At 42.4% G+C, this 27361-nt stretch overlaps 1 protein-coding gene across 1 annotated transcript in view; it reads right to left on the reverse strand.

The window, feature by feature from the left end:
- The window catches only part of spega (striated muscle enriched protein kinase a), a 77044-nt gene that overhangs the window by 14755 nt on the left and 34928 nt on the right, over nt 1-27361 (reverse strand). Inside the window, exons 8-33 of the mRNA XM_084050647.1 lie at nt 27061-27204; nt 26269-26451; nt 17994-18157; nt 17803-17891; nt 16870-17045; nt 16235-16421; nt 15314-15387; nt 15015-15173; nt 14300-14489; nt 13747-13976; nt 13024-13143; nt 12801-12905; nt 11808-12014; nt 11156-11279; nt 9739-9911; nt 6356-6468; nt 5824-5992; nt 4529-4628; nt 3553-3753; nt 1863-1920; nt 1669-1746; nt 1365-1537; nt 1191-1217; nt 542-694; nt 336-378; nt 87-152 (exon numbers count right to left, since the gene is read on the reverse strand). Coding sequence (XP_083906773.1) covers nt 87-152; nt 336-378; nt 542-694; nt 1191-1217; nt 1365-1537; nt 1669-1746; nt 1863-1920; nt 3553-3753; nt 4529-4628; nt 5824-5992; nt 6356-6468; nt 9739-9911; nt 11156-11279; nt 11808-12014; nt 12801-12905; nt 13024-13143; nt 13747-13976; nt 14300-14489; nt 15015-15173; nt 15314-15387; nt 16235-16421; nt 16870-17045; nt 17803-17891; nt 17994-18157; nt 26269-26451; nt 27061-27204 — 3506 coding nt within the window. The remainder of the gene's footprint in view (nt 1-86; nt 153-335; nt 379-541; nt 695-1190; nt 1218-1364; nt 1538-1668; nt 1747-1862; nt 1921-3552; nt 3754-4528; nt 4629-5823; nt 5993-6355; nt 6469-9738; nt 9912-11155; nt 11280-11807; nt 12015-12800; nt 12906-13023; nt 13144-13746; nt 13977-14299; nt 14490-15014; nt 15174-15313; nt 15388-16234; nt 16422-16869; nt 17046-17802; nt 17892-17993; nt 18158-26268; nt 26452-27060; nt 27205-27361) is intronic.

The raw sequence follows: 27361 nt of genomic DNA on the forward strand, positions 1-27361 counted from the left end.
ATTGAGTCTGATTCCTTTCTTTTCAAGGCCACATGAATTTGTGACAACATTAATACGGTCTACCTTTTTGATTGAAAATGCCATACCTGCCACCGTCTTCTGGACAGAACTTGCTTCAGCGTTGCCGTGCTGATGCTTTTGTTTGCTGACGACTGCAACATACAAAAGAAGAGGTAAGTTCACAGTACACTAACCCGGGTACTCTGTTTAATAGAGAACTTAAACACTTGAACCATTTTCCAAAAGCAATAAAAATAGCAATTTGCAAAATCCTTGGCCTAAAATCAAAATATATGGAGAGCTTAATAAGATTCATTTCTCAAAATATAACTTACCTTGAACCAAGGATGGCGAAGGCACTCAACTGCACTGGGCCTCCTAGGAGATGGTGAACATAATATTAAGAGCATTTCTGCCTCCATTAGGTATCACTTAGACAGCGGTAACAATAATTGAGATTGATCTTAAATGGCATTCAACTGTTTGTGAAAATGACCCTGTGTGTCAGAGCAGTGAAACTAGACCTCATCAAGTTACTTACAGCCTGTCTACCACCAAGAGCTTGATGATAAATCCCCTGGCCTCTTTGCAGAGGTCAGAGAACATGCTCTCCTCAAACGCTACGTTGGCATTGCGGATGTTTAACACAGTGACTCTGTCATTCTCTCCAGCAAATGGAGATACACCAGTGAGGCTGAAATGAAAAATATCAAGAATCAAACATCCACATAAACTCTTAATTGACTCTTAAACTCCTGTTTTCTATCTACACTAAATATATTTGCTGAAAATATGAAATGTTTGACCCAGAATAGGGACGCTAGGTTTCATGTGGGTATATATGCTTTATTTCAGATAGGTCAGTGTAGAGAGACAGGAAGACATGCAAGACGAGACAGGGCTAGGATTCGAACCTGATCTCATGCTCACAAGGACCATATGATGTGTGGACTAACTGGCTGAGCCACCAGGCACTACAATATTTTTTTAAATTCAAACTATTCAAGTTTGAAAACAAAAACAATGATGCCATTTCATCGGAATGTGTTGATAAAAATGCAAGAAAACATAAAAGTATAATTTGCGTTTTAAGTCCGGTATGTACAGTACCAAATTACCCAAACTACAAATGATGTGTTGTTACACATTGTGAATGACTCATGCACAGGATGGAATAGGAAGCCACTTACCAGAGGTAAGTAATAACACCAACAGGCCTGTTGGAAGACAGCAGTGAATATGATAAATGAATTTGGGTATAGAAGAACAGAGGCCATCAAGGGCCACGGTTTTATTTTGTCACAGACAAAAGGGTGCGGCCAGTCTATTACTGTTCCCTCAAAGGCAGGAAACAGGTGTCTTACCAGATGTCTGTTGCCTTGGAGACAGGGTTCTGGTTAACAATCTCGGGTGCTACATATTCTGGAGTGCCGTATTTGCAGTACTGCTCCTCGGAAGGTTCTAGTTTTGTGGCGTTGCCGAAGTCACAGATGCGGATCTGATCACTGCCAGAGCTTGCCATTAAAATGTTTTCTGGCTAGGAAAGGAGATATGGAGCGATGGCAAAATTACATTTCTTGAGAAAGGAGGACACAGGTTTACCCTTTCATTTTCAAATGAATGAAATCTGATATCTGAAATCTGAGGCACGGATTTGATAAGGTGTACCTTTATATCAAGGTGGACAATTTCCTTTTGGTGAAGATAGCTGAGTCCCTCCAAAACCTGCCGAACACCGGATCGGATCTGCAAGGGTAAATCATTCTGTTTTAATCTTTGGGAAATCATCTTTGGAAGTCAACATGCCATATGGCCAAGGCAACTTCACCATGCCATACGGCCAAGGCAGCTGGTAAACAAACCTCTGACTCCATAACTGTTGTTTTCCTAGCCATTCTCTCCAGTAGCTCCTCATGACATCTTGGAAAAACAGTTGAGGAAAGTACAAACAAGAAGGCAAAATGAAAGACATAAGCTTGCAGTGCAAGTACAAAAAAGGTTTAAGGATAGGGATGGTACAGTAGGTATGACTTGAGAGGGGAACTAAACTTAAAACAACTAAGTGTTGGTACTACTTTGAAAAGATGTGGAATGGCTTGCCTGAGACTATTAAGCAAAGCTAAAAGCAAAAAAAAAGTTCAAAACGTTTATGCTGGACAAATACCGAATGGAATGATTGATGGATGTATTGACCAAATTGTGATCAAATGTAGGATTGATAGACTAGGGATCTACATTATGGATTTATGTTTAGTTTTTAGTTTTGTTAGTTTTTTGTTTGTTGTAATAAGGATAGGCATTAATAAGCTAGAAGCTTCTGCCTATAACTTTTTCGATCAGGTTAAAAGAAAACATATTCTTGTAATGTCTCACTGAGGGGAAAAAATAAAAAAATTGAAATAAACTAAAACTAAGTGGTTGAAAGTACAAACATCATTCCCACCCACCGGAACTCCTGCCAATTTCACTGATCCGCGTCGTTCTGTGACACATCCGGAGATCTGTGATGGTGACAGAGCCACTGATTTGTCACAATCTGTGACAGATCCAGTGATCTGTCATGGTCTATGACAGATCCAGTGATCTGTCATGGTCTATGACAGATCCACTGATTTGTCAGGGTCTCTGACAGATCCACAGATTCTGTGATGAGTCACAGCTGTCTCGGTACATTCTGGGGGAGGGAGGATGGATTTATTCTATGCTTGCTTCTCTCAAACTCAGACATAATGGACAGATTGGAGTGGAGCCGATTGCATTTCCTGTGTCCTTGGGATACAGAAAAGTGATTTGTTTTCATCCTGTACACATTAACATTGTGCAAAAATGAGGAGCTTTAAATGTTTTCTTTCCTCCAGGCTTAGTGTTGAGTGTCACACTGTAAAGCAAATGCTCCCCGGGTACTGTTAAAAAGTTGCCCACTGCGTCCAATAATTAGGGTGGGTATAATGGCAAATACCCCAACAACTTGTATAAATTGTGGCCTCTTCTACTATATCAGTGGTTCTCAACCTTGTCAGGCCGTGACCCCCCAAAATAATCATATTTGAACTGGGGACCCCCATTTAGTTTGACTTATTCCACAGATAAATATTGTGAAAATAGCAGATCTACAAGCTACAAGCTTGTACATCAGCTATTTTCAAACTTTTGCCTCTTTCTTATGTTATTTGACAATTTGGCCAATGTTTTATAGTATAGTTTATTGGTTACTTTTGGTGCAGTAATGGTATTTTTCTTTTCTTTTCTTTTCTTTTCTTTTCTTTTCTTTTCTTTTCTTTTCTTTTCTTTTCTTTTCTTTTCTTTTCTTTTCTTTTCTTTTCTTTTCTTTCCTAACCCTTTTAGGTATCAAAAAGGTCTTAAAAGTCCTTAAATTGTCACTTCACTATCATCTGGGGACCCCCTTAAAATCATGTGGGGACCCCCCTGGGGGTCCCGACCCACAGGTTGAGAACCACTGTTCTATATCATGTCAAAATCTCCAATAGAAGAGTAAAACAAAAAGAGCAATACAAAGAAACGAAGGAATATCGCGGCAGATCAAAAGGATACAGATCCGTGATGACCACAACCATGTTCTTCTTCTCGAATGCGTCGTGGAAGTAGAGGATCCTCTCGTGGTCCAGCTCAGACAGCACGCTCATCTCTCTCAGAGCCAAGGCCTTCCTCTTTCCCCGGCCTGAGACGAACTTGGCAGCAAACTCCGCCTTGCCCTTCTTCTGGGTCACCCGCTTCACGTACGAGAAAGCCCCCCTGCATCCATTGTCACACAATGATGACATCATTTTTTGAATCCACATGCCACTACTTTTGTCACTTTGAAGTATGATGCATGGCGAAAAAGGCTGATCTATAAGTGAATTTGTAGATCGGCTATTTTCGGCACGCGACTCGTACGAATAAGGATAAATTAAGCATAAGGTTATTGACATCATGTTTTGTTGTACTCTGTTTAATTTAATAGTTTTTAAGCTATTATTCATGAACGGCAAATTCTAATTAAGACATAATAAACAGGTGGAATAAACAGGTGGAAATACATAAACCTATAACAGTTTAGAAATACTGTACACTAACAGGCTCTGTTCACAATGTGATTTCAGAGATGAATTAGATGCTGGGTAAGACGTTTATGATGCCGGGGCCCGGGGCATGACATTATATCTCAAAATGTCTGAGTATTTTCTTTGCTCTCTTGTCCATAAATGTGGGAACCAATCTAGCTGATTTATATACACCCAGTGCTTGGGATTCCTCCCAAGTTTGTGTTCAGAAACACCATCGGCATCTCAATAACTATAAATAAAATATACTGCTTTAGAGTGATACCTTGCACAAAGATACTTTCTGGAATCATGACTGAGTTCCAACTCAACACAAATATAATAAAACATGTTACACCCACACCCACACACACACACACACACACACACACACACACACACACACACACACACACTCACGCACACGCACGCACGCGCGCGCACACGCCCCTGCGTTTTTTTTCCTGACGCGCAAATGCACTCACCTCCCTATCTCCTTGTGAATGTCATAATAATCAGCCAAGTGTCTCATTTTCCTCAAAATGGTTGCCTCGTCTTCCACTGGCTGAACCAGTTGTTTACGCTCTGCAGGGACAAGGGAACATTGGCGAGTTCATTTCCCTAATTGTGTCTACTGTATTGTGTGTTCTTCTGTACTGTATGTGTGAGAGATAGAGCATCAGAGACTTTGTGGCGCGTGCGTGCGTGCGTGCGTGCGTGCGTGCGTGCGTGCGTGCGTGCGTGCGTGCGTGCGTGCGTGCGTAAGGGGTTGACCAGAGAGAGACAGTGTGTGTGTCTCTGTGTGCGTGCTTCTGTGCGTGTGCATGTGTGCAGTGTGTGTGCTAGTGCAGTGACAGATGGTGGTCATGTTGATTCATGTCACACCTTGTGCCTCTACTCCATATGCCGCGGATTCCATGCCGGGATTTTCGGTTACAAATCATCTTGCGCTCATTTTAATTACATACGCAAACTCACTTAACACTCCAATAGTCTGAGGAATAATAACGATAATTCCCTACAAATGGCAGCAAAGCCTATCCATCATCACAGATGGTTATTGAATAGATATTATACTTGCAATCCAATCTTTTTCCTATGGCCAGGTTGTGTAATAGCATGAATGTGAGTAGGGCAAGACAGCACAGAAAAAGACCATTACCTTCCGTCTTCCCTGTAAAAATGTTATTTATTCATCTATTTAAGCTTTTAATCACTTAAGCCCTATTAAAAAAATAAGAAAATAACATAAAAGAATTAAATCACCAACAGCCTAATTTACATGCCCAAAACAGGGACACTGGGTTAAAGTGGTTAAGCTATTTATAGCTCTGGAAATATATGTCAGAATACAGTATATTCCAATATATTCTGTAATATTTCACTAGATCAGAGATTTGTTTTTAAAATAGTGTGTAGACTAGAGTATGGCTGCCAATGATTACTTAGCACCTAGATTGTTTTCAATGTGCTAATTTGTCCAAACTTGTGTCATTTTCCATTGTCGTAATGATGACAGGTATGCTATGTTTTACTACAATGTGTCTCTACGTACGTACGTGGCCGTTTTAGGCTGAGGCGCCCTGGTAGACTCCCTTTGTGTCTCTACGCACGTATGTACAAAAGTCAGGTTATGGCTCTATGATATGGATCCTTTGACTGGTTTATATTGGCTGTTTGCAATGTTGGTGATCTAAGAAAATGAAGCTCATTCAATGGGTGCAAATGTCAAAAATGTAATATCTATATAATATGTTAATGTCGATGTCAGATTGCTCACCGGTGTGAACAGTGAGTTCAGCCTTGCAGGAGACAGATCCAGCCAGGTTCTTGGCGGTGCAGGTGTACACGCCAGAATCCTCTTGACTGGCGTTGAGGACCACCAGGGAGCATTCTGGGTCGTCATATACGAAGGTGAAATGGCTGCTCTCTGATAGAAGGACATCATCCTGGGAATGACCGGTGGACAACATTCAGCTCGCTCCAAAACGAGATCTCATTCAAATAATATTGCATGGAAAATGTTCATTTAAATACAGGTGATGCATACCTATATTAGGCCAGGCAAGTGTATTTGTAAAGCACATTTCAACAACAAGGCAATTCAATATGCCTTACACAAAACATCAAGAAAAGGAAACACATTATGAAATGACATTAGGATACACTGACATAGTAGAACTACCGTGATGTATACGAAAGATTTAGAAATGAATGTTTTAGAAAAATATATAATGCCCACTGTATATTTAACAGAATATAATATAACAACAGAATATCTGGATATGGTTCATATCTGTTTCATAACCTACCTTATACCACAGAATATCCGGATCCGGTTTCCCCTCAACCACCACAGCGAAGCGGGACGTATCCCTGACATCCACATCCAAGTCCTCCATGATGGACTCAAACTTGGGCGGCACTAACAACGACAGATATTAGAATGCATTGGTTACTTAAACCCTATAATGCTTCATTGTACATCAACTAGCCAAATTGCCACGCAATGTGGGCTTGTAGATCTGCTATTTTCGCCGAATGTTCTTCTATTTTTGCTATATTCAGAATCAGAATCAGAATCAGTTTTATTGTCACAAGTAAAAGAACAATTGGACAAAATCTGTAGGATTAATATAAAAAAAATGTCTTGTAAAAATCTGCCTCCTGGTGGCGCTATAACAGGACAATGTGAAAAGGGTGCAATTTCTTTCTTGGCCTAGTGGGAATGTGCGTGCAAAGTTTCACGGCAATCGGACGCGTTTCTGATTTGAGGCAATTTGTTCAAACGGACACACGCACGCGCGCACACACACACACACACACACACACACACACACACACACACACACACGGCGGAGCCAATTAATCAGAACCAGCTTTATTTGTCACATCACAGCCTTACAGGTTGTAAATCAGTGGGTGAAATGTGTCTTGCGCAAGCTCCATCACCCACTGTTTTACACCTGCAAACTTGTGATGTGACGATAAAGCTGATTCTGATTCTTCTGATCATCTCGTTATTCTCCAGGAAAATGCAGAAATGAATGCCTAAACTCAAAAGTCTCTGGTTGTTCATAATGCAATGCATCATGGACGGCTCCACTGTGACAACCTCCACCCGCGTCCGTAACCTCGGTGTCATATTCAATTCCACCCTCTCATTCCTCCCCCACGCAAACCAGATCACCAAAACTGCGTCTTTTCATCTCAGGAATATCGCCCGCATCCGGCCTCTCCGACATTTCCAGCTGCCAAAACACTCATCCACGCATTCATTACATCCCGGCTTGATTACTACAACAGTAACGGAACCACCTCCAAAGTCCTCAACAAACTCCAATACGTTCAAAACTCAGCTGCCCGTCTGCTCACCAGTACCCACTCCAGAGACCATAATATTACACCCGTCCTCCACGACCTACACTGGCTTCCTGTCAAACAAAGAATCCACTACAAAATCAATGCTTACCACCTACAAATCACTCAATCATCTGTCTTCCCCCTACCTCTCTGATCTTCTAGAACCTTACACTCCCTCCCAGAAAGCCAACCTCCTGGAGGTCCCCAAGTACCGTACCTGGGGGACAGGGCTTTCTCTGTTGCTGCCCGCTCCCTCTGGAACACACTCCTCAACCATATTAAAGATCCAGTTGAGGTCTAGTGAGGTTGTCTCCCCAACCCATGCTGTCTGTGTTGTTTCAGTTTTTTCTTATTAAAGTTGGTTCTTTCCTTTCCTTATGTAAAGCGACTTTGGGTACTTAGAAAAGCGCTAAATAAATCTGAGCTATTATTATTAATATTATTATTATTATGGGTATTGTCCTGTAAAAACTATATAACGAGAGATAGGAATAGGAAACAGCTGCTTGGTACAATTGGTTGATTAAGATAGATTCAACATTACAACTGGCTGTAGTGCAGAAAGATGTAGGGAAAAAAACTAAATTGAATAAATGCCACAAATTAACTGGAGCTCCTAGGCTATATCCAAATATAATATGTATGAGTGTGACTCATTTTATTAAGAGGACGTTGTATGTCCTCCAGCTCTGTTTAATATAAAAATGTTTAGTAAATCATTAATTAGGCCATTCATTATTAACCTCTGCATGGACATGGTTAGCGCTCACATGCACAATACAAAGGACTTTTAATGACCCTGATGTTTTTTAAATTAGGTCCAATTTGCACTGCTAATGACAAACGCACATTCTGGTCCCATGTGTTCATTGGTCGGTGTGACCTTTTGGGAAAAGAAAAAGATAAGTATTCAAGGTTTTACAAACAAGGTTGGCAAAATATTAAAATTGGCTAATGGGAGGGCGCCGGCGGCCACGTCACTCTGACTCAGACATAACCATAAACAAACCTGATACGCCCATATATAGGCATGTCACTCGGACTCAGACATAACCATAAACACAGCCAATACACCCATATATAGGCACGTCACTATGAATCAGACATAACCATAAACAAACTTGATACGCCCATATATAGGCATGTCACTATGACTAAGACATAACCATAAACAAACCCGATATGGCCATATATAGGCATGCCACTATGACTCAGATATAACCATAAACAAACCTGATCGCCCGTATACTGTATACAGTGGGCATGGAGATCCGGTTGTCTTAAGCCACTGATCGGACCGATATGCCCATATATGGTGGACAGACTTCAAATTCGGCCCGCGCATCGGCAAGGACTCGAGGGGTTAATCGGTTGTCCACAGCCGCCGATCCGACCGATATGTCCATATATATAGGCATATATGGATATCCAGTTGTCCAGAACCGCCGATCCAACCAATATGCCCATATTTGGGGATGCCAATATACAGGGTATGGCCATTTATACTGATGACATCAGGGATCTCCATATATTGACATAAAAGCGACAAGGACAGACAGATACAGAGATCTCCATATATGGGCATAAAGGGGACACAGGTACTGTAGACAGAGAGATACAGAGATCTCCATGTATGGGCATAAAAGGGACACAGGTAGACAGAGAGATACAGAGATCTCCATATATGGGCATAAAGGGGACACAGGTAGACAGAGAGATACAGATATCTCCATATATGAGCACAAAAGAGACACAGACAGACGGGTACAACTCTGACAAAGCCCCCGACACTATGACTCAGACATATCGGTCGGATCAGCAGTGCGACGTAGGTGTGAGGGCTGCATACCATGTTAAAATATTGTTTCGAATATTATGAATACCAGGTTGGGACCTCAGGAACACAAACTTCATACATATTTCATGTCCATTCTTTTTTATTATTTATTCATTCAGTACACACCTTATGTATATTTAATACTGTTGTTTTGTTATCTATCATTTTACTTTTTTTCACGAAAGCATTAAAGTCACACTGTGTAACGTCCATGTTAAGAAATCGTAAGAAGCCTCTGGCGACGCTCTGGTCATTACAGCGTTTGTATAAACGGAACAAACCACACAAAAGGACAGATGCATGGTACTTTTCCGGTGCCCATGTCATTTTGTCCAGAGTGTCCACCATACCAGTGAAAAAAGTTTAATTGAAAAGGTTACAGAGTATGACTTTAAGCCTGATTCATTGTTTTCCATACGATGATGTTGCTCATCAAAAATAGCCTATCTACAAGCACCAGGCACCTTGTGCCTGTCGTCCTGTCCTAGAACTGACCTGCCATAGCCATGTGAATGGTGCAGAGGTCACTGCCAAGCGGGTTGTTAGCCGTCACCACCAGCTGCCCGACATCTGTGGCCCGAACCCGCTGGAACTTCAGGTTGTGCTGGTCGTCGTCCGGCATGCTCATCTCATACATCCCTGGTCTGTTGAGCAAAACTACACCCCTCCTGAGAAGAAAAACAGTCCCGTCACATTTATCGGTACAGTCCTTATCCACTTAAATCCTCTACACTGTACTAATACTTAGTTGACCGGGGTCGGCTCTCAAATTGGCCAGGTCTCACTTGAAATAAGAGGTCTGAAACCTCAGTGTGACTTTCCTGGTTCAATAAAGGTTACATCAATTCTAGTTCAAGGTTATTTTTACATAAGTGTAATAGATATATTGCTCAGACATTGCAGCAGCATAGTAACATTGATAAACACCAATAATAAAAAAGAAAGCAAACATTCCATACAGTAATTATAAACACAATAGCAGTCAGTGTATAGTAGCAGCAAATAGAGTGTGACTCCACACCTAACTGTAAACATTTTATCAGCATGTCGAAAGCTGGAAAAAAAGTGGCCTGTGTCACTGTCTTTGGCAAAGCTACAAATGGCCCTTCACTTGGGCCACTCTTTTTTCCCTCTAAATCCAAATCTCTTCGCCGAAAATAGCCAATTTACGAGCTCACAAGTTGTGTGCGTGAGATGCGTAGTACTGTGTTAATCATTTTATATTACATTGTTGTCACGCTACATGCCAAAGGAATGTCAGTGTGAGAAAACTCACACTCAAATGTTTCTGATTCTGAATTAGTACGTAGGAGTATAGCCCATAAGGCTCCGGATCCATTTGAATTTTAATTGCCATCGGATGTTCGCCGCTCAGTATTTGTAAAACGGGATTATGCCCTTTAAAAAGCAGCTATTCTGTGAGCAGATGACTCAGAGCTGTTCTAGAAAGCGGCGATGTGCTTTAGGTAAATGCCAGCAATTATTCTGCAAGAGTAGGTGTGAATGTCTTTTAGCGGGTGTTTATCACGTTCTACACTCTGACGACTTGGTAGATGACAGGGAGAAGTGCTACCATTAGAATCCTAACTAGCGTGACAATGTTATATCCATATAAGCATATCTAAATGCCCTTTTTAACATGATATTTAAATATATCGTCGCTGTCGGGTGGAAACCTTGTATGTCCAAAAAATTTGACTTTTCAGGAAAAGGAAAAAAAAAACATTTGTTCCTATGGATCCTATGTATGAGCTTGTAGATTGGCTATTTTTGCTGCTTTTGTGTGACACTATAGTATGCTGAAGTACGCCATTATTTTTCAAATAACATAAAAAGTTGAAATATCGTAATACACGGTTTCTGCCCGATGGCAACAATATATTTGCAGCACGTTAGTGAGAGCGGTACCAACCTTTTCCATGTGACAACAGCGTGAACGTGGTTGAGCGTGATGGTGATGTTAGCAGGCTGGCTCTCCACCACATACACAGCATCAGGCTTGTCCAGGATAACTGGGGCTTTCCTCAAATATGGACCTAGACGGGTGTCAAAGATTGAAAATAATTTCTTTTGAAACTAAATCGACGTAGGATGAAACTACTTTTCCTGTCTTGTCTATTCAGCAAAGGGTCGTTAATGTTTCCAGTTCTTTATCTGACACACATCCTAATAGGCCTCTATACACCTGGCAGAAACATAATTTAATTTAAATGCTTTTACATTTGTGTAAAAAAAAAAGTGATTGTGTCCACGTGTTATCTAACCTGCTTTTACATCTGACGTTAAAGTTTGTACAGACAGGCTTTAACAAAGTTTAACCTCTGACAGACTTGCTTTGCTGCACGAAAAAATACCAACTGCCGCTTAAGTTATTTTGTTGTAATATTTCCATCCTTTATAAATATCAGTCAATGTTATCTATCAGTTATCGTGTCTGTTATCTGTCTGTTATTGTGTCCGTTATTTGTCTGTTATCATTGTTGTTAACATTTAGCTCTTTCCTCCTCAGTGGACAGACACCGTTTGCCCTCACTGACATCACAGACATGAACCCTTCTCCGTACCTCTGTCTATGAGCTGGAGCAGGTCAGTGGAGGGCGATGGCTTGCTGAGGGTCTTGCCGGTGGATGCTAAGACCCTGAAAGCGTAGCGCACGCCCTTGGACAAAGAGGTGACCGTATAGTTGGTCTCCTTCAGGCTGGAGGCCACGATGGTCCATTGGATGGACCCCAGTGGCTGCTGCTGGACCGCATACAGCAAGGAGCTGGCGTCTACACACACACACACACACACACACACAAAATACTATATATATACAAGTAAGACGCGCGAACGCTGGAAGCGAACGCAGCTCCAAAATATTGTGTATTTAAGGACGTGTGTGTTTTGACTGTAGCTGCACTCTGGCGCACTCTGTGGCTGCACACAGGCAGTGCACGCACAGTATTGCACACAGAGACACACACACACAAGCCGAGCAGAGTTTCATAGTATGCTCCACTTGGGCGGGCCTCCTTCCGCGTTCGCAATAAGTGCATTAACCACTTCAACCCTATGTATTTCGTTGATCCGGATCCCCAGGGATCTATCCTTGGCCCCATCTTTTTTTCCCTCTACACCCAATCTCTTTGGTGAAAATAGAAGATCTACAAACTTACGTGTAGATCTGCTATTTCCTCAGAATGTTCACCTATTATGACATGCACAGAACAGGGATGCTAGGCTTCAAGTGGTTAAGTCCATCATTGAATATTTGTCAAAGTATGCAAGGTTTGGTCTGTTATGCGATTCGTTTTGTATTTAAGGCACCACATTATTAAAGTTAAAATCCGATACATATTTAATAATTTAAAAAAAAGGTGTAATAAATCTATATGGTAGAATATTTGAGTAGGGTAGCACACTGACGTGATTGTACCGATGTTACTCATCTATGTCCATGTACTTTGTCATCAGTCCTGCGTTAAGTGTTCATCGTTTTACGCTGTGTTGTCACTGCATCAAAACAAAAATGTGAATCAAAGGAACAGTGTGACCTGGTTCAGCACTGGCCCTACCTAAAGAGGTGTCCAGACGCTTTGGTTTCTTCCAGCAGAGCGTTATGGTCTTCCCTGTGATGGCCTCTACCACTGGAGGACCATCGGGGGGGTCAGGAACGATATCTGTCATGAAGAAAAGAAATCTGAAAGTTTAATGGTATTTCTTATTTGTCGTGCCAATGTGAAAAAAGCAACAGCAGGCATGCAGTTTGCGTTCAGATTTGCACACACACAAACACACCTGTGATGTATAGGTGCGCGTAGCAGGCTGCCTTTCCCACTTTGTTGGAGATGACCCCCTTGTAGACGCCCCCGTGAGCGTGACAGACACTCTTGATGAGCAGACAGTGGACATCCCTGTCTGGAGGACAGAGACGCAGAGTCAGCTGGGGTCCAAACACTCTCATCCTATCTCACAGATCATCTCTAGGGCTGCAACTATCCATTCATTTATTATGAATTATCGATGACCTTTTCAATTAAATAATCGAGAAACGTGGGGTTTTCAATCTATATTTTTATATCTCAACAAATCGTCACGAAAAAAATTAGACTGGACTTTTTATAATCAACTAAACCAATTAGTCATATTAACCACTTAAGCCCTATTTCATTTGTTGTACAACATTGTTGCTCCAAAATACCAAAAATAGGTGTCATTGTGAGCTAGTACTGTAGATCTGCAATGTTCTGTATTTTTGAACATTTTTGATGACTTTTAGAAAAATAAAACAAATTTCTAAATGTCCCCAAAATTATTCCATTCAAATTATAATTTTTTTATTTATCAATTAAATCCACTAGCTCGATTAACTGTTGCATCCCTTTGCACATCTCTTATTATTTCATACAATATTCTACGTTTCACATCCCATAGCAGATCCTAAACTCAAAAGGTTCCCTTTGTATCGTTGACCTGCAGTATTGCACAAGCTTGTTGTCTAGGATGCTGCAGGGTGCTTACAGTGGGTCATTTTCCGCTCTTCAGTGCTATCGATGCGCTTCCCGTTGTGATACCAGGCGATGGTTGGGTAAGGTAGACCTGTGACCTTGCACTTCAGCACAGCCTCTTTTCCCTCGATCACCTCCACGTCGGCCAGAGGCTTTACAAAATCTGGCATCGTTCTCTTCTCCACCTCGCTCTCCAAAACCTCAGGCTCCTCTGGGATGGAAGGCATCTTCTCCAGCTTGGCCCTGAACAGAGAGAGGAGAGGAGAGAGAGGAGAGAGAGGTTTAACCACATGAACCCTGGCGTCCCTTTTTTGGGCTTATCACAATGGTCCAAGATGAAACATTGTGAGGTTGTACATTGGCTATTTTCAGCGAAGAGATTTGGTATAGAGGTAAGAAAGGTAGGGGTTGAGGAGACGGTCGCCAGTCAAATTAACATGTTTTTCACAAATACTGTACAAAAGAGTTTGTTGTGTCTGGCACCACTTGTGCTCCTTTTAAATGTGTTGATGTTTCAAGATCCTTGAAATGAAGTAAAGAGATGTAACAAATACAAATGTTCCTACATGTGAGAGGAGATGGCAGCGCGCGGTTCTTGCATGTAGAGTTCTGCGGTGCTTTCAGCCTTGCCGTGAAAGTTCTGCGCCACAGCCGTGTAGAACCCTTCTGTGTCACTGCTGACATGGCCGATGACCAGTGAGTAGCGACCGCCTTCCCGAAGGATCCGCACGTCATCGCTCTCCTCCACTGGTGTCTCTGGAAGAAGTTTGAGGCAAAACGTTCAGCTCTAACAGCAGCTAGCAACAAAATTAAGACTTCCAGATATGGATTAAAGGGTTTGCATTGCTTTGTAAGATCATTAAATAACATGTTAAAATTATGGTAAAATTAGAAATGAACAAATTTGATGCCATCACATTTCAACTGAGCAAGGTACAGAAAAGTTGCCCAACAAATACAGGTAATAAACAGCCACTGTCCAGTACAAGTGCCTGCTCACAATGGCCAACATACTACATTATGTGGCACTGATTAAAGGTTGTGATAATTTCAAAAGGCTGCAAGTTCCAATCCTTGCTGGGGAAGTATGTAAATGAGACACACTCTCGCCTAATTGAACAGTTACTGTGAGGTGATATTTGAGTGAGACACTGGGGAGTCCACATGTGCTTGTTGCAGAATATAGATCAAAAGCAGTACAGCACACGTGCAAAGCTAAACCTCTGGGTCTAACAAGAAACCCTCACATGATGTGTTAAATATGTTGTTAAAAATATTTACCAAAATGCATCCAGGTGACGCTGGGAGCCGGTGACCCGCTGACCTTGCAGTTAAATCGGGCAGTGCGACCTTCAATGACCTCTAGGATGTCCAGTTTGCGGGTGAACAGGGGCTCCTTGGAGGGTGTGACCTTCAGGCTGGCACTGGAAGTCAACTCCTCTGCAACGAGAAAGAGAAAGAGGATTCTATGTAGAGAGCTGACCCATTTTCTTCGAACAAAATTCAATTGACTGCCTGATTCCCTCCTTTCCATAATAGGCGTGCGTGTGTGGGGGGGATTATTTGGAGGTCTCGTTCACCTTTGGCAGTGCTTAGCTTGCAGGTGTAGGTCCCACTGTCATCCTCATGCACTGAATTGAGCAGGAGACGGCACCTGTATCATAAAACAATGAATCATCATCAGTTATCTTCAAGAAAGGGTGACGTGCCTTTGCTCTGGAACGACCTGACTGAGGAGCTCAGGTTTGATAAATCAGTGTCGTCTTTACTTCTTAAAAGACACTTTTATCGAAAGGCCTTTCTATTATTTAAAATATATAATGTGTATATTGTATGATTCTCTTAAATGTTTTATGTTTTACTGCATATACATTATTGGTAAAAAAAAAAAGACAAAAAAATCACACCCTGTGTGAAGGAAGCGGTGCCTATTGGTGGTCTGAGTCCACTTGTCAAATTTGTACTTGGTAGGGTGCTGCAAACTGGAATAATGGCTGGTTATAGGCCAGCCAATGGGCAGACAGAGGGGGCGGGGCTTAAGTAATTACAGTTCGTCCCTAGATGGCATAGGCAATCTCCGTGTGTGTGTGTGTGTGTGTGTGTGTGTGTGTGTGTGTGTGTGTGTGTGTGTGTGTGTGTGTGTGTGTGTGTGTGCGTGTGCGTGTGTTTGTATGTGTTGCTTCTTTGCCGTGCTCATCCCGTGCTCATACGGACATAAAATACGGACATAACATACGGACGCTCATACGGACGCTCATCCCGGACATAACATACGGACGCTCATACGGACAGAGTCAAGTGTAGAGCGGTTGGCACCGCTAAAAATGTTTTTATGTAAAGCATTTTGTAACCTTGTTTTGATAAATGCTTTATAAATGAGTATTTATAAGTTATTTATGGGTTTATAGGTTATTTTAAATACATTTTTGTCTCCTTTTTCATTAAACAGCTGCACGGCACACGAAAAATCATCTTAAATGTTTGATGACACATTTATTCACCTTTTGCCATCAAAGTGCATCTTGCAGTTGAGCAGCGCCGGCTGAACCAGCTTTCCATTGGACAGCCAATCAACTTCCACGTCCGGAGGTCCGGTCATGTGACACTCAAACATGGCCGACTCTCCCGCCTTCACTGCCACATCCCGTATGTCCCTGATGATGGTCAGCTTTGTCGCTACTGGTGACCCTAGGAAGATGTTTAAAAGAAATTAGCAAAGTCTGACTTAAGTACATGAACCTTAACATCTCTATTCTGGGCATGTCATAATACTGTAGGCAAACATTCTGCAAAAAGCCAATCCACAAGCTCACAACGCATCACTCACAACGCATCGCAACGCCACACGATGTGAATGAAAATGTATATCATTCATTGAGTTTACAGCATTCAATCAATCATTCATTGTACAATTTAGAGCTGGCTCCTTGTCCGCTGTATAAACTTGTTATATATACACATTTTCGGTTGTACAACTCTTACAAAAATCCCACACAAATTTAAACCCTAAACTTATAACACGTGCATTAACTTTACGGCGTTATTCTGTAACTTATGACCCAAGCTTTCTCTTTGAACTTTTACTGTGCACCTGCACCGTTAAACTGCAGCAGAGCATTTTCCCCTCATGTCGTACCTCTGACCTCCAGTCTGCATTCACTCTGTTTGGTTCCATACTCGTTGATCAGCTTGCAGACATACACCCCCGCGTCGGCCCTCTGGGCCGAGGTGATTCTCATTTCACTGGTGTCGTCGTCTGTCTCGCGCACGATAAAGCGCCCGCCGCTCCTCACCGCCACTCTGTCCTTCGACCTGAATCGATAAAGCAGCTGTCACAACTGGTTACGCTCAGACGTGTGAGGGTTCCCTACTCCCAGGATTTAGACACCGTGTGCCAGGACCCGATGTGAGGTGAAGGCCTGGTCTCCACATGACATGATTATGTGTACCACAGGGCGGGTTTAAAAATCCAATATGGCACTTCTGCATAGTTTACGATCCGTTAGTTTACAGTATATGCAATATTTCTTAGCAAGCATTTAGATGAACATATATGGCTGCTGACACAAATGATTATACATTTTCTTGCACATTTTCAAGGACAAACATTCATGTCCTTGGTGGTTTAGAGAGCATTGCTCATTATTCTGTACACCTGTACACTTTGCATATTGGAAACATGAATTCAAAGTTCCGTTCTTCCGGAAAGGATATTACAGTGACTTTCCTGTCATGTAGATGAAAACAAAAAATTGTTTTAATATTTGTTCACACTCACTAGTGTATGTGTGGGTGTGAAAAGAATGCTAAACTAACAGCACTCGCTGCCAGTGACCATGGGTACAGGGTTCTTGTTTATGCACTGAATTGTGATGAGTTGCACGCTGTCATCTTTTGAGGGGAGATGTCTGTAGCCTATAAGCTTCTAATGCAAATGAGATTCTGTCTCTGGATTTTTTATCATGTTTTCAGTTTGTTTACAGATCACCAAGATTCAACATCTTCTTGTTATGCAAGTAAACAAAACAAACAGGAGTTTAGGGGATACGTTTCTGGGTGTGGGTCTTACCAGTAAACCACAGGTTTGGGCTGCCCTAGCACTTTTGCACAGATGACGACCTCGTGGCCCTCCGTCACGCTTTGGTCACACAGCGCCACCTTTTAAAAAATAACGGAAACAGGTGTTGAGACGGCGCTAAGGTCCGGACGGCGGACGCACTTACGCTTTGAATGACAGCATTGTGAAAGAACAATCCTAACCTGAAAGCATGGAGGGTCTCTGAAATGGACGTGTTTGACCGGAGCGGGCGCCTCCACAACCTCCATAGCGTCTTCCTGGGGGCTGAGGTACTCTTCGTCCGATTGGATGGGGCTGCCGACCTCCAGGGACAAGGTGGGTTTCCCACACCGTGCACCAGATGGCTCTAGAAGAGACAAGAAACAAACCATTTAAAGAAAACTAATGTCATGCCTGCCCTGTGGTGTGCTGTTAACTCAACCAGTCAGGAAACGCTGACGAAGGCCAACAGGTCGAAACGCATCCATCATTAATTGCTGCTGTGGCTTGTTAAAGACTTTTAAACTTTGTTTGTGAGTGCTGCACCCAGTTTGACCTAGCCTTTGAAATGAGTTGACTCAGCCCTTAAACCACTTTCAATCTGGCGTCTCTAATTTTATAGGCAAAAAAAATATCACAAAAATCCCCGAACTAAATTACGAACATTTATCAAAAATAGCAATTCTACAAGCTCATAACGTATTGCATTGTGATGCACTGTGAGCCTGTAGGTCTGCCATTTTTGTGCTGGGTTTAAATATTGGCTTCAGGCCCTGGCTGTGTTGAATGTTATTCCATGGCTAATCTCATCTTCACTGTCCTGTCAGAACAAAGCAAAGGATTGCAGGCTGACCCCTATGTCCCAAATAGTGATTGTGATTGGACTTTCTGGGGCACAGTGACCTTCCCTATAGATCAGTGTGGTTCTCAACCTGTGGACCTGTAATTGACAAAACACAAATATCTAGTTTTAGATTTAGATTTAGATTTAGTATCTTAAAGTATATTGATCCAAGCCGGAACACAATCAATTGATTGATCATTAAAATAAATGTGCTCTGAAAATGCATGTGGCCCACTCATCTGACCACTTAACACGGCAGCAGAATGGCTGCCGTGTTACTGTAGATGGGTGGCCCGTGAATGCTTTCGAGATTTTCAAGTGGGCCCTGATTCAGGAAAGTTTGAGAACCACTGCTATAGATGTAACCCAATACCAAGTTTGGTCATCCTAGGCCTTATGGTCAGGGTTCCATTCTTTTTTTTTAAACCACAAAAAACAGAGACATTTTCTTAATCACTTAAGCCCTATATACAGTACTTCTTCATACAACAATTAGGGAAAATAGCTGAACTACAAGCTCACACCGCACTGGGACTCGGGATGCGATGCAAAATTGATCAAAAATACATAGCAAATATAGCAGATCTGCAACCTCACAACTCGTCACAGCGCGATGCGTTGTGAGCTTGTAGATAGGCTATTCGTCGTTACGACGTATAGGTATATAGGGCTTAAGTGGTTGCAAAGTGGGTTTTACTTTGATACCAGTTATCATTTCATCATACTGTATTCTTCAAACAGCCATCTCATAACCCTACAATAAAATGTATCATCCGTATGGAGCAAATGGGTTATTTAGTGTTAATCTCAGAGAATGATGTTACAGTGCGAGAGGGCAAGATGGTGGCTTTTGTTCAAGCTGCGGATGCCAGCAGAGCTCTGGAGTTCGTCTGTTTATGTGCTCGTCTCTCTGCAGATGAATCTCTATGCCAAGATGAACGCTTGGCAGGAAGGAGATGAGAGTTATAGGTGAGTGGTATACGCCACACACACACACGCACGCACGCGCACGCACGCGCACGCACGCGCAGTCAAGTCAATAGTACAAACACTCAGACACATACAGTACCTGACTGTACACACTTACTGGCACACAAGTACATGTTCAGCACACAAACTGTGTAAGTGAACATAACCGGCATGTGCGCATACAAACACTCTCAGAGAGAGAGAGAGAGAGAGAGAGAGAGAGAGAGAGAGAGAGAGAGAGAAAGCGCCCCGGGAATCGACAGAAGTGACCGTAACTGAACAGATAATGAATTAATCTTTTAATCCCTGACCCAATCACTCCTTTATTCCCTTGGAGTTCCAGCGCAGGCAGAGTGTCTGGACTCCAACCAGACGCTCCAAAAGCCCTAATTAATTCACAGCAGGATTGATAACTCTCCCTGGCTCTGCTACAGTACAGTCTCTCTCTCTTTATGTCTGTCTCCTTCATTGTCTGCATCTGCCTCAGACTCTTTATCCGTTGTCTCTGTGTCTCTTCCTTTGACTTTGACTGATAACATCTATATATAGAACAAAGACCACTACTCTCCCTCGTGTGACAATGAAAGACTAAAGGAAAACCCAACGAAGCTAATCATCGTGGACGTTTTCAACCACCTTTCATGTGACATTTTCCAACTGAGATGCACTGTTGGTAATACTTTTACTGATCTGAGGTAAGCAAGACAAAGCAAGCAGTGGGGTGTGCTGTTCTATGAGGTTCAGTTGATACGATCAAGACTCCAAGAGGCAGGCAGATACACTGACAAGTACAGATTAAAACAAGTGGGCATTAGCAGGAACATATACTTAAACGTAGGACTGACTTAGTGCATATAAGAACAACAGACCTCAAAGAAACCCCCCATAACACAACACAATAATTTCAACTCACACCGAAGCAATACATTAAAGTGATCGTATGTCGAAATGTCGCTATAAGCAGTGAGAAACGTACCTAGAGTCACATCTATGAGCAGCGGCCGTTCACCAAGCGCTAACTCCTGGGAGTATTTACGTCAACCTGCCAACTCTTACACAACCGTTTCACAGAACTATAGCCGGACTAATCTGACAACTCAGTATCATCCTCCATCTCTTTCGGTCTGTTCTTCACATCCTTTTCACCCGTACTCCGTTTTTTCCCCCCGATTTCATCTCTGCTGAACATTCTGATCAGGAACAGATACCCAATGCTTTGGTAATCTTCATCTGTGCAGGAACTATGTATTAACCAGCACATATAAACCAGGATAATGTGTTATGGACAGTTTAACCGCCTGAACCCTAGCATCCCTATTCTGGGGTGAACATTCAGCAAAAAAAGCAGATCTTCAAGCGTGCAACGTGTCGCAATGCGACTAAGAACCTCCACAAAGATAATTATTAGCTTCAATGTTATAGTGTTCTAGTTCCAATTTTGTATTTTTTTTTGTTTCATCTCACTTGTTTATCCTGTATCCTGGATGAGTTCTCTCTCCTGTTTAGATAAAATTAGTATCCCAACCTAAAGAGCTGGAGAGACAGGGAGACCCCTATAACTGAACATTCTAGTCTATAACGATGATTGCTATCAGAATATAGAGCTATTGAACACTTATTTAAAAAAATATCACTTACACCCCCTTTAAATCTTTCCCTCAAGTTTATTTTGGTTTAGTGAGCCAAAAATGTACTCTACTTCTCAGTACCAGCTATTATGACTCACATACATCTCCAGAACATGACAGCATCTGACTCCAAAGCACTGCAGGGCGAAACAAAAAAACAACTTTATTGCAACATTTCCTCACTGGGACATAAAGCAGACTGCAATTACCAGTGTGAACAACAGGATGGCTAAAAATACTCCTCCTTAAGTTAGAGTGCAGTGGCCTAATATGGCCAGACAGAACTAGCGGCTAGCCGCGCGCTACTACAGTGTACACATACACACGCTCATTGTTGAGCGAATTGGGGAAGTGCAGGGATTTAACTCGTGCACAGTCGGGCACAAGCTAAATCCCCACTCTTGAGAAAGCAGAAGTGACAATGCCATGTCTCTGCATTCCTACACACTCACACACACGTACACACACAAAAAACTCTCTCTCTCTCTCTCTCTCTCTCTCTCTCTCTGTCTCTCTAATAATAATAATGTAACTATACAAAAGCAAATATATACCCCCATATAAGTTACTACAATTACAAATCATTTCGGAGTTCATTCTCAACCCTGCATGCCCTGTCTGCTTTCAGGGCTCAGGGGAAAGGGGGGGAGTTGGGCGATCGGGGCAAATTGTCTGGGTTTTTCATACACATCAAAGGGGGAGCCGAACGCCTTTAAGAATTAATGGGTTGCCATGACAACCGTGACTGTGAGGCGCCCCGGCCAGGGATGATGCTGAGTTCCAGTATGCCTTGCAGCCTTTGTAGTCATTAAGACAGAATGTCAAGCAGGGGAAGCCTGGCAGAGGATTAAAGACACAAAACAAAATGTTTTTTTTGTACGTACATACACACACACATACTGTGTGTGTGTGTGTGTGTGTGTGTGTGTGTGTGTGTGTGTGTGTGTGTGTGTGTGTGTGTGTGTGTGTGTGTGTGTGTGTGTGTGTATATACATATATACATGTGTGTGTGTGTGTGTGTGTGTGTGTGTGTGTGTGTGTGTGTGTGTGTGTGTGTGTGTGTGTGTGTATATACATATATACGTGTGTGTGTGTGTGTGTGTGTGTGTGTGTGTGTGTGTGTGTGTGTGTGTGTGTGTGTGTGTGTGTGTGTGTGTGTGTGTGTGTGTGTGTGTGTGTGTGTGTGTGTGTGTGTATACCAACATTAAGTGTCTTAGCAATATGCTGGGCCACCAGCTGCCAGTACAGCTTCAATGCACCTTGGCAAAGATTGCACGAATCTCTGGAACTCTATTGGATGGATGGAACGCCATTCTAACAAAAGATATTCCCTCGTGTGTGTGGGAGATAGAGAGCTGTCTAACGTGTTGGTCCAACATCCCCCATAGATATGGTGTTCAACTGGGTTGAGATCTGGCGTCCGTGACGGCCATAGCAAAATGATTCACATCATTTTCATACTCATCAAACCCTTCAGTGACTTGTGCACTGTGTGTGTGGATGGGGATTATTTTCATTCTAGAAGAGACTGTGACGTCAGGATAGGAATGTTTCATCAGAGGACAAAAGGTGAGGTGATCATTCAGGATAACTTATTGCTTTGCAGCAGTGGTGGAAAGTAACGAAGTAACGAATTTACTTAAGTACTGTACTTAAGTACAATTTTGAGATATTTGTACTTTACTTGAGTATTTCCAATTTCCAATACTTTTACTTCTACTCCACTACATCTCAGAGGCAAATACTTGTACTTTTACTCCACTACAATTATTTGAAAAGTTTAGTTACTAGTTACTTTGCAGATGTAAATTATGATGTTATAGAACATACATTAACCACTTTAGCCCTATTTTATGCCTAGGCTATTTGAAAATAGCAGATCTACAAGCTCACAACACGTCGCATCGCGACGCGTTGAGAGCTTGTAGATCGGCTATTTTCAAATATTTAGTACTTTTACATTTGGTACTTTAAGTACATATTGATGCCAATACTTTTGTACTTTTACTCAAGTACATTTTTAATTTAGGATTTTTACTTGTAACAGAGTATTTTTATATTGCAGTACTGGTACTTTTACTTAAGTAAAGAATTTGAGTACTTTTTCCACCACTGGCAGTGACCCTAACCCTTAGACAGTCATGCCAGGAAAATGTCCCCCCCCACAGCATAACCGAGCCACCGGACCCCCTCCGGGCCCCCTCTAATGCGTGACCCCATCTAGGGGTCACACATTCAGACGATGTACCATTCTATTGGTGTATGCCACACATGCACTCGCCCACTTGTGGAGAATATGGTGAAGGATAACTCATCTGACCATGATTACATTTTTCTCTGCAGACCAGAGTGCATAATGGTTTTGCACCACTGCATTACAGAGTGCCTACAGGCATGAGGTCAGGTCAATGACACAATGAGAACAACCTCACCCGCAATGTCAAGAAGACAAAGGAGCTGATCGTTGACTACAGCAGTGGTTCTTAACGTGTGGGCCGGGGACCACTGGTGGGTTTTGCAAGTGGGCCCCCAAATAATTGGGAAAGCACTAAGATTCTAATTGTAATATAACATTAATATATTTGGGGGGGAAAATGATGTGTAAAAATATGACATGGTATTTTCTTCTTTAAAACATTGAAAAATTAGTTGTCAATGTGATACCGATAAATAGAAATACTGCGTTAGTTCCACTGATCGAAGCCGGAACACAGTCGATCGATTGATCATTGATCAAAAAGATAAATAATCCATTAAGACCGGGAAAGCATCTGTGTCATTTTAAGATTTCTTTGGCTATTAAAAAATAGCAGATACACAAGCTCATAACGCGGCACAGAGTGCCAAGCTCTGCTCTTTTTTGCTCTTTTTTCTGCTCTTTTTTTTATCTTGAAAATTTGTGCAAATCTTTGAAAATATATATATATATTTTTTTTAAATAGCAGATCTACAAGCTCATAGCCTATGAGCTTGTAGATATGCTATTTTGGAATAGCCAAAGATATCTAAAATGACACGTACAGATGCGTTCCCAGATTGAATGAGTTAAAATAAACATGCTCAGCAAATGCACGCGGCCCATTCATCTGACGTTTACACCGCAGGCGTAGCAGTGGAGAGGATCAGTGACTTCACATTCCTCGGCGTACAACATCTGCACTGCCTCAGACGGCTGAAGAAAGTCATGAGCATGAACCCCCCCACATCCAGGATGCTTCACAACCATCGAGAGCATCCTGACTAGGCCATGTCATGATTATTACATAATCGCCTAATCGCAATTATTTGAAATAATGGCAATAGTTGTTTTTGCATAATTGTCATAATCATTGTTGTTGTTAAAAAATCTAAATAAAAAATTACAAAAATAGTGGAAATAGCAGATCTACTGGCTCAAAACACGTAGCTATTTCCACTATTAATGTTTATTTTTTAAGTATAAAGTAATTAAATATGTGTTATTTGTTATATCTGCCCTGTGCAACTTTTGTTTACGAAGGCTAAAGGCTTTCAATAATGTTCAACGACAGAAACCATAATTATTTGAGTGACAAGTAAAATTTCATAAACCTACTCCTGACGAGCTGCATTGTTATGGGAGGCGCACCGCCCCGGATCGCAGAGCGCTACAGAGGGTGCTGCGGATGGCCCGGCACATCATTGGAACGGAGCGTCCCTCCCTCGAGGACATATTCGCCTGGCGGTGCGTAGCCAAGGCAGAGCGGATCATCAAAGACACTTGTTACCACCCCAGCCACAGTCTGTTCACACCGCTATACCGTCAGGCTGGCGATACCGCAACATCAAATGCCGAACAATCAGACCAGGGGACAGTTTCCACAGCCAGAGCATCAGGCTGCTGAACAGACACTGAGCCTTATCATACTTATCATTTATGTATAACTTTATGTATGACTGTGTGAGTGTGAATACTATACAATATATTCCCACACACGTCATACATATTTGATATCTGTTGCTATACTGTACATGATGTCTCTAACCTGCACAAGCGACTGTAGGTACCCAATTTTGTTTATTGAGTACACACTTTAACTTTCTATTTGACATTGTTTTGATATTGGATATTATATATGTTTCCTATTATTATTATTATTCATGTAACTGCAATTTGTGGGTAGCTTGTACAAAATATATTTTCACTCTTTTACACATGTAAAATGAAGATGTTGATGTGACAAATAAAGTGAAGTTGAACTCGTACGCGCATTCATCCTTGTAATGAAGGATTTACAACTTCCAACCCTGTTACTGATGTATTTCCGATAGATTCCCATAGACGTGACAGATGCCACTTTAGTCGCTGTTCCTTTGGAAACACTAGCCACTTGATCAGTCGTTGTGGCTGAAGCTCCTGCCATCTGGGCTCCAGTAATGAACCCTCTTTCAGTCACTTAGATTGTTTACTCTTGCCATTGGGATGCAAAATCCTGGCTCAGCATTTTTATACATGCTAATGATCATGGTAGGATGTTGACTGCGATGTATTTTTCCACACAGTTATTCAGGTTTTTCCTTTAGTGTGTGTGTGCACACGTGTGTGTGTGTGTGTGTGTGTGTGTGCACACGTGCGTGCGTGCGTGCGTGCATGCGTGCAGTAACTCTGGGGTATTTCAGGACAGGTATGTGCTAGCTATACTAGTGTGTGTGAGTGTGAGTGAGAGTATGAGTGTGTGTGTGTGTGTGTGTGTGTGTGTGTGTGTGTGTGTGTGTGTGTGTGTGTGTGTGTGTGTGTGTGTGTGTGTGTGTGTGTGTGTGTGTGTGTGTGTGCGTGTGTGTGTGTGTGTGTGTGTGTGTGTGTGTGTGAGTACATGTGCACGCACAGAGTACAGCAAAACATGTGTGTGCAACACTCTCAACTTTCACCTTTATGCTCACATTTGACCTAATATCATTAGCCTACTGTATGTCTTTGGTGTCATCTGCGTGAACACGCGCTATACCGTTCAAACCCCCATGACTCTGTGCGTTCACTCTCATGTCAGCCCAGGACATCGGCACCCCATCTGGTCTCACCTGATTGGATGTAGAGAGTGGCGCTGCAGGACGCTTTCCCAGCGGCGCTGGCAGCTGTCACGCAGTACGTCCCTGCGTCGCCCGGCCTCAACTGTCTTATCGCCAGGCTGTGTGTCTTCCCCTGGGACCTCACATCGCGGAACGCATCACTTCTTATGTCCACGTTACTCTTCTGCCAAGACACTGAGCGATGGGAAGTTATAAGTATCAATGTCGGCCCAGGTGGGGAGTCAGATTACAAAACAGGTTTATAAAACTGTGCTTTCACAGGTCCCTGAGGACCAGGATTGGAAGCCACAGCTCTGGGTATTAAAACTACAGCACAAGTGACTCTAGGTTCTCTGTGATGATCTAGTCCAGCGGTTCTCTCAACCTTTTCAGGCCCCCCAAAATGATCATATTTGAACTGGGGACCCGTCCGAAATAATCACATTTGAACTGGGGATCCCCCACCCTGACAAGCACTTGGAATTGTAGGAGTTGAGGCATTACATTTAGTTTGACTCGGTTCCACAGATAAATATTGTGAAAATAGCAGATCGCAACGCCTCGCATTGGGAGGCGTTGTGAGCTTGTAGATTGGCTATTTTCACAATTTATGCCTTTTTCTTACATTATTTGACAATTTGGCTTTTTTTTTTATTATATAGGTATTAAAAGTCCTTAAATTTTCATCTGGGGACCCCCCCAAAATCATGGGGGGTCCCGAACCACAGGTTGAGAACCCCTGATCTAGTCAGTGAAGCTTCCCCCTGGATGAGATCGATCATACACATTTTCATTCATTCCTACCTGTAGGGGCCGGACTGCCAGTGACGGTACAGGTCAGAGAGACGTCGGAGCCGGCCCGCGCCGTGGTGTCCTCCAGGGGCCTCTCAAACTGCGGGCCCTCTTCAGGGCCCTCGTCGGCGGACATGTAGTCATCAGATGAGCCCCCTGTGAAGGAAAGCCAAGATCATTTCACTCTCTAGGCTTCTTTCTTAGACTCTGAATCAGATTCTGTTTGTTCGGAAGCACGGTATGTTCACAAACAGGGGATTTGAATTGTGCACGCACGCACGCACGCACATACACACACACACACACGCACTGC

This window comes from Gymnoscopelus microlampas (genome assembly GCF_963454915.1).
Source record: "Gymnoscopelus microlampas genome assembly, chromosome: 24".
NCBI lineage: Eukaryota > Metazoa > Chordata > Actinopteri > Myctophiformes > Myctophidae > Gymnoscopelus > Gymnoscopelus microlampas.